Source organism: Embiotoca jacksoni, unplaced genomic scaffold (assembly GCF_022577435.1).
Source record: "Embiotoca jacksoni isolate LCO1_2020_lvr unplaced genomic scaffold, fEmbJac1.0.p SCAF_10, whole genome shotgun sequence".
Lineage (NCBI taxonomy): Eukaryota > Metazoa > Chordata > Actinopteri > Embiotocidae > Embiotoca > Embiotoca jacksoni.
This window is the reverse complement of record NW_027185230.1, coordinates 13,632,673-13,641,045: the sequence shown is the minus strand read 5'-3', so window position 1 is coordinate 13,641,045 and position 8,373 is coordinate 13,632,673. Positions and strand designations below refer to the sequence as shown.

Sequence of the window (8,373 nt, the reverse complement as noted above, 5' to 3'; positions counted from 1 at the left end):
AGGGAGCTGATTGCTTGGCTAACGTAAATCTTTAGGTTATTTTCTGCTGTCAGGTCATTGCAACGGATAGACAAAGATGAGGGATTACAACCAAACTGCTGCTTAAGATCCATTAATTGGTTCAGGATTAGTTGCAACCTTGAAGGAGAAATTCCTCAAAGTGGGAGATGCTAATTGGTGGACACCTTGGGGCAGTAAGACAAGCCTGTAAGTAGTGCACTCAAGGAAAACATGGGGAGTCGAGGTCCTCTAGGCCATAGACATAAATCAGTTAATGGCACGGTTATCAGAGCAGAAGTTTTATCTTTAGATTTTTTTTTTTTTTTAGGGGGATGTTACATTTCCAAAAAACACAAAACCTGGTAAATAGGGGTCACTAGTTGGGAAATCAAGAAGAAGCCCTGCATGCGATGCAAAAAAAATAAAGCAAAAAAAAAGTAGGGCCCTCTGGAGACTGGAAAGTCCCTACTAAGTCAATTAAAATGATAGAAAACAAGAAATGGCAAAAAAAAAAAAAAAAAATCAAGTTGGGAGTCACTGGGAACGGAAAAGGAACTTGATGGAGCAACCTTTCACACTGTTGCATTAAAGGAATAAAAATTTAAAAAAAGTTTACACATCAAACACACAATTCCACCCAAATACACCAGAGAGTCAACTGAAGGCATTGACCCTCTGGAGGGAGGGAGGGACCAACCGACCGACCACCCGGATCCTGATTATAAATTCACAGTTGTTTTTTTTATGTTTTTTTAAAGTTGCCTTTGTGGGGGAAAAACATCTCCCTTCGTTAAATGACAAGGCTATGATTTAAAAAGGTCTCAAGTCTATCTACAGGCATCCTTCAAAGGAAGAGCGAATCAGAAAGAAACCACTGAGAAATCTTCCCACCATCTTGTTCGTTTGTGGGTTGTTTTTTTTTTTGTAAAAGTAGGTGAGCCAGTTTGTTTCAGAGACACTATGTGGCATCAGACGGGAAGATGCGAGGCACCTGCAAGTGAAGTAGCAATTTTTATTTCGAGAAAAGTGTATTTGCATCGAGCAATGCAGTGTTGACACGTTGCCTGTATAAATATGCTAAATTACGGCAACAAAAAGTTATTTTTAGAGATGCTCGATATTAATTGAATTTGGAACGACTCCGGGTAGACCCTAAATTATCAAGCCACTTTCCAATACAGTATTTTTTTCATGGCAGAAAAAAACAAAAGTACAGACATACATGTTCGCCTTTAGTAGCTTCTGACATGATGAGTCGTGATCCCAAACAGCTCAAATTAATCATTATCCCTATGCTCTGTTTTCCATAAACTACATTAGGACATAAAATCAACTTATGTCCATCACGTCCAAATGTGCACACTGGTCATCTCATTAAAAAACTTTCCCCTTCATGCAATCCTTCCAGCTCTCATCATTCAGTCCAAGCTCTCATGTTTGCTATGGTGGGAAGTAAACATGTCTGAATGAAAAGACTTTCTTCTGCTGATGAGTCAAACAGACGGACATGATTTGACCTCACATCATTTTACTCATTCATTTCACCGCAGAGTTGCTTTGTCAGCTTTTTCTTTTGTGTGTGAATGTGCGAGCAAGTGTTTCATTTAGTTGCGTGTTTGTCTTTCAGGTGGTGATCGGATCTCCCGGGCAGACTTTCGTGACACAACTTCACCTACTGCCGAAGTACACGCAGGGAAGGAAACTCTGCCAACACTCGCAGTATGTGGAACAACTTTAATTTCAGACCTTTCGGCTCGAGGCCCTCGACAGGTTCAACCGATGACCAGCAGGCGGACACCTCCAACACAGAGGAGGGAGAGGTAAGTTGGGAAGACTTGGATCTTTTTCTTAAATCACAAACCTGTGTCTTATTCAACTGTCCGCTCTGAATCGCGGTTCTGAAGATCTGTCTGTAAGATGGTTTTACAAATCGACACAACTGCGACGAAGGATTTTTGTCATCAAGTTATGGCCTGTGAACACGATATCACAACACCGGTAATGCAAAATGTAAAGCAAGAGCTGTTTAATAAAGTTACACACGTTTAAACATATTCTGTGAAAAAACAACAACAACAAAATAAATCAGGAATAAATTACCACAATACACTTCTTACAAGCATAACAATTGCTAAATTAAATGTTTCCCTGTTTTTGCTGATGTACTTACAGCCTTCAACACCCTCCCGCCCACACACACACACACACACACACACACACACACACACACACACACACACACACACACACACACACACTCCAACACTGAATTCCAGCAATATATAACAATAAAAACAAACATGCATATGTGGAAATAGAAGACTTTCACCTAATCCAATTAAACAGACAGTATAGCATAAATGTTTATTTGTAAATACAATGCAAAAATTGACATATTAATTCATCTTACCTTCTGTTTTCTTCGTGCATCCCCATGATAATCACATGGCCCCCCCACCCCCATGACTAAAACTTCCCCACAGTCAGGAGATATTGAACCCCACTGGCATAGGTGTTGGAAATAAAATTCGGTTTGTATCTTTTTTTTGGAGTGAAATAATATTTGAAAACATTGCCATTTAGATTTACTAATGAAAAAAAAAAAAAAAAAAGTATTTTATTTATTTAATTCTGTTTGACTCTGATGTTCCTCGTCTTCCTTCCTGTCCACCCCACGCCCAGTATTACCTTTTGCTGCTCAGTTATCTCGCCTTTTTTTTTTTTTTTTTTGTTCTGCTCGTGACGTGAATCACATGCGGAATTAATTGATTAATTAGCTGATCACATGCCCCGCAGACACCCCCCCCCCCCCTCTCTCTCTCTCAGGCTGACCGTTGTGGTGACACTCGGGGAGGGAGGGGTTGTCAGAGCAGCCAGGTAGGCAGGGCATCGCGTTGAAACAGCTGAAGTGCTTTCTTGGTACCCCGTGGCACGGAGACACCGTCGGCGCGCTTTGGAGGTGGTTTACCGCATACGAGGGCTGCTGTTGGAAGCCTCGGGTCAAGTAATAAAACAGGCCAGTCCTCATTTATTTAATGCTGAGTTGTTGTTTTTTTTAAATTTTCTTTTCTGATAGTGTGAGGCAATTAACTCACTGAGGGTTGATTACCAACGTGAATAAATGTATGGTTTTTTTTTTGTGGTAATTATTGGGTTTTGGAATACACTTGTGGAATTTTTGGATAAGTTCCGCAGATGAACTGTCTCCCTGGTGCAAAACATCAGAAAAACGTATCTGCTGATGTTAAGTTTTGGGGGTTTCCAAACGTTGGAGAGTCCGTTAAAAATCTGAGGAATGATATAAAAGGACAAACGTAGCCGAAACGGAATGATTGAATAGAAAAAAAAAAAAAAAAAAAAAATCCCTCTCAAAGTTGTACAAAACAGGCGCATGAACACTTTATTAATGGTGTTTTAATTGATAACTTGGAATGTTTATCATTCAGGATGAAATACAAAACGAAATCATGGCACAATTCTTCTGAACTGTAAGGTGATTATTGAGGTAATGGTAACACATGAGGAAAATTGCTGAAAAATCAACTAAAAAAAAAAGCTTCAGTCAGCATTAACCAGTATTAGTTGTTTTTTTTTTTTTACAATAATAGCTTAACTCTTCTCTGCATTTATAAACAACAGTGATTCATTATTTTAGATAATAATTTATGCAGTACTTGCCTAGGAGTGTGTGTGTGTGTGTGTGTGTGTGTGTGTGTGTGTGTGTGTGTGTGTGTGTGTATGTGTGTGTGTGTGTGTGTGTGTGTGTGTGTGTGTGTGTGTGTGTGTATTTAACTTTCTTTGTTTATATTTTTCTTCATCCTCTTCTTCTTCTGCTGATTTGGTGATAGTAGAGACAGACATGATAAATAGCCGAATAAATAATTATATTCTGTTGGCCTTTTTTTTTTTCCCGCCAAACATCTCTTGGTGCTTATTTGTATAAAAATAAATGATGAGTTTGTTTGAATAGTTTTATGCCAGCACGATACTCTCTAACCTCTATTCTCTAAAACAATGTTAGTTTAAGGAAAGTTAGCTACATGTTTCTGGCTGTGACACAACAGCTGGAACAGCTTCTATTTTTAATGGACCAGACGTGTTTTTGGTAATCGTGATGTAATTTCACCACTAGATGGCGCTGGACTAATGGGAACCTCCGGAAAGAGGGGAACACAGAGCACCTAACTAACACATCCATCAGTCTGATATGACTATCATACGTCGAAACGTGTTTTTGGGGCCAACTGGATTTATTAAAGCTGACTTCTAATTCTTAGGACAGAAAAATTTAGATTTAAAATGAACAAAAGTTTATTTTTTTTCTTCATGAATAAGTTGATTAAACTCAGTGTTTTGATCATTTTGTTTGCTTGGTTCGATGTATTTCGTCAAAAAAATTCGGGAGCACCATCTGCTGTAATCCCTTTTTTAACAGAAATGGGGAAAGAGTGACAAGGAGTGAAACTGTCATATTTGAGGGCTGAGCTGCAGAAAGATGGTCGCCCAGAGGTAAAACTGAATAAATCATAATCTAGATTCATACTTTAATACCTCACTTACTCTCAATTTTGTGAACCATACAACTATTTTTTAAAATCAAGGAACACGTGTGTTATTTAAAGTCATATTCAACCCGGACGATTATATATTATCAAGCTTTTTAATGGGTTTACACAAGTTGTGCAATTTCCACTTGACATTAGATGAACACTTTCTTAACACTATTTTTTTTTCTCCTGTGTGTTTACTGCAAAACTCATTGTCGTTTTTCGTGACTTTTTAAAGAACCACGATGAAAATAGTCTATCCGTTGACCCAGTAAAATAAATTGAAATTAACAGATAGGCTACATCCATACACAGACACACACACACACCACACACACACACACACACACACACACACACACACAGACACACACACGCAGCATGATGCTCCAGACGCACCGCAGAGGCCTTATATCTGGGGCTCGCATGCTCTGCGTGACCCGTGACTGATTCGAGTTAACAGCTGACTCTTTTCCATTACAAATGGCTCGCGGATAATCTAGATAACTACCGGATCACGCAAACTGAGCTGCCTGGATATGGTGCACCAGTCTCCGTCAGTATTTCATAAGGCGTTCCTATTAAATATAAAATGATATTGTGCAAAAATTATATTTATGTAAATTAGTCCATTTTCGTCATAACTTTATTTTGTATTTCATCCAAGTGCTTTGGGGGGGGGGTATGTTTCTGCAAATTAAACATAATAATAATAATAAAATAAAGAGGTGCACGCGCTTCCTTAATGCATCGCATTAGAAGCCTAAATAAATAAAAAAAAAGCTTGTCAAAATATCCGCTTCGTTCTTAGCAGTGACCACACCAGCAATTACACTTTCCTAAAGACCTTTTTTTGTCTCTTTAAAAAAAAAAAAATCTATTTTTGCGCAAAACATCGCGTGGAATAAAAGCTTCAGATTAGTCATTTGCGGACTGCAGGCCACCATGAATGACCACTAGAAAGGATGTGGGCCACACCAAACTTTTTTCCAAAAACCACTCGCAGTTAATTTTCAAAGACCTTTTTTTTTTTGTTGTTATTTAATTTTTTTTTTTTTTTTTTTTTTCTCCCTTTTCATTTGTCTCGGTGACGTTTCCTCACCATGTGACCGCCCCGGTGGTATAAAGGCCGAGAGAGGATCCGCCCCCTGTGTGATTCAGGTTTGGCCCTTTTGCAGGTTCCCCCGGCTCAGTTCTCAGCCCGGCAATCGGCAGGGTCGCTCCTTCAGTCGGCGATTAAAAAAACCTGAAAACATATGGAAATAGCGCGGAAGAAACAGGGGGACATTTCTCTGCGGCGGCGACACGTGCTCCTCTCCTCTCCACCCTCCTCATATGAGTTTTTGAAGAGGGAGGGCAGGGCAGCTTGTGCATCTCATCGTCTTCCTCATCTGTCGGAGGGGCACAGCCGTGTGTGTGAGCCATGACTCTGAGCTCAGAGATGTCGGATGCCTCCATCCTTTCGGAAGAGACCGACATAGACGTGGTCGGCGAGGGCGAGGATGGGGACAACCAGACGCGCTCCTACGTGGACGAGGTGGTGCAGATGCACGACGGCATCCTCCTGGCCGGCTCTCCTCCCCCGTGCCTGGACGGCTCCACCTCCTCGAGGGATACCTACAAGCCGGCGGGCAAGAACACCCTGGTGAAGCCCCCGTACTCCTACATCGCCTTAATCACCATGGCCATCCTGCAGAGCCCCAAAAAGCGTCTCACCCTGAGCGAGATCTGCGACTTCATCAGCAACCGCTTCCCGTACTACAGGGAGAAGTTCCCGGCCTGGCAGAACTCCATCAGACACAACTTATCCCTCAATGACTGCTTCGTTAAGATACCGAGGGAGCCCGGGAACCCCGGGAAAGGCAACTACTGGACCTTGGACCCGGAGTCGGCTGATATGTTTGACAACGGGAGCTTTCTGAGGCGGAGGAAACGCTTCAAGCGGCAGCAGACGCAGGACTTACTGCGGGAACATAACAGTTTTATCCCCGCCGCCGCTGCGTACGGCTACGGACCGTACGGCTGCGGAGGATACGGCATCCAGCTCCAGTCCTACCACACACACTCTGCGCTTTTTGCCTTCCAGCAGCAGCAGCAGCAGCAGCAGCAGCAGCACTCCAGGCATTCACATTCACACACGGGAACCATTATCCCCTCGCCGTCTTTGATGGCCAGCACCACGGACTTAGCCAGGAGTAGGTTTTATCCCCAGTTGAGCTCCAGTCTGGGCTCAGCCAGCGTGCAGGCTGCGTCCCCGGTGCAGAAGTCGGGCTCCCCGGTGCAGCGGTCCCCCTTCTCCATAGAGAGTATCATCGGAGGGTCGCTGAGCCCTTCCAGGACTTCCCCGGTCGTTGTCCCGGTCTTACCGTCCGCTTTGGGGCCTCCCGCGGCCAGCCAGCTGCAGAGCGCGCATCCCGGAGCCGTTTTACACCCGGCTGAAAACTTTGCAAGCAGAGTTGTCAGCGGCACGAGCGCTTGTTAAATGTCTTAACTACAAACTTTCCAAGAAACTTAACAAAAAAAACAAAAAAAAAAAGACAAAAAAAAAGAAACAGCAACAAAAACAAAAAACGCCCCTCTTTGAAGGTAGGATTATTTTTGTATGTTTGTTTGATAGCACGCAGCTGAATGATGGACATACAAAAACACTATTTGTGCCTATATTCATGCTGTCTATGAAGATATATTTATGTTAATTTTTTTGTTTTGTTTTTTGAATCAGACTTTTGAACTCCTTGTATTTTCCATGAAGTGATTCGTTTTCAGTCACTGTTTAGGGCGTCTCAGGATATAACGACTTTAATGGACAGGTTATAAATGATCACATGTTTGAAATAGGCTAATAATGTATTTGTGTCAAACACATCCATGTTTTTTCTATTGACAAATCAAAACAAGGTTTTGAAGGTTTTGGTTTAAACTTTGTATTAAGAAGAAGAAGAAAAAAAGAAAACAGAGCAAAGTCATACATTTATAATAATATGCAGTGTGTGTTTATTTCAGTAATAAAACCTTGTACATTTTTTTGGCAAGTATTGTGTAATTGAAGTGTGATATTTTTACACAGTTTGTTTTTCAACAAGAATAAATTTCGTTTTACAAAAAAAAAAAAGAAGAAAAAAAAAGCTAATTTGTTTGGGCATAAATTTATTAATTCATGTCGACCCCTTTCCTGGGGGCCTTTACTGCTACTCCAGGGTGCTGAGGCTAAACCGTGGTGCCAAAAAAAAACAAAAAAAACCCAACACACCAAAAGATGGGCACGTTAATGGTGTTATTGTGTCTTTACACTGTTGTTGTGTTAATGAATGAGTCTAAATAGAGAGGAGAACAGCTGTATGGCTTTGAGTGGAGGCTAAAAAACGATTTCACCCCTTTATAAAACAACAACGCACGTGTGTGTGTGTGTGTGTGTGTGTGTGTGTGTGTGTGTGTGTGTGTGTGTGTGTGTGTGTGTGTGTGTGTGTGTGTGTCCGTCAGGGGCCGCAAAAATATTTGCAGTGATCAAACTGTTTGCTCAGATGTTTGCACGCTCTCATGTCAACGTTGCACACTTTGGAACATGCGCACACGGGTTCCTGTGTGTCCGTCTGACCTCTCTCACACTCATCCTCGTAATTACGCGGAGCGGACGGGTGGGTGTCAGAGGGGTTGAAACAGGGGCTGTATTTTTTTTTTTTTTTTTGCCTGCTTCAGGTCGGTGATTACACCGGTGCCGATGTCGACAGCTGGCCACCTCTTGAGAAAACACTCCTCGTCATAATATTTCATTATCTGCTCTTATTCGACACAGTCTAGCCTCCCCCCCCCCCCCCATTTCCTCCCT

General features: G+C 41.8%; 1 protein-coding gene across 1 annotated transcript; it reads left to right on the top strand.

Moving 5' to 3' along the window:
• The first annotated feature begins 1,737 nt into the window (after window positions 1–1,737).
• On the top strand, window positions 1,738–7,580 carry foxd1 (forkhead box D1). The gene is made up of 2 exons (XM_069168394.1): window positions 1,738–1,820; window positions 5,676–7,580. Exon 2 carries the CDS (start codon window positions 5,971–5,973, stop codon window positions 7,027–7,029), a length of 1,059 nt encoding a protein of 352 aa, XP_069024495.1. The 5' UTR covers window positions 1,738–1,820; window positions 5,676–5,970; the 3' UTR covers window positions 7,030–7,580.
• The last annotated feature ends 793 nt before the right edge of the window (window positions 7,581–8,373 follow it).

Excerpts from the sequence above, each read along its gene's own strand:
- foxd1 (XM_069168394.1), top strand. The coding sequence starts at position 5,971 with ATGACTCTGAGCTCAGAGATGTCGGATGCCTCCATCCTTTCGGAAGAG.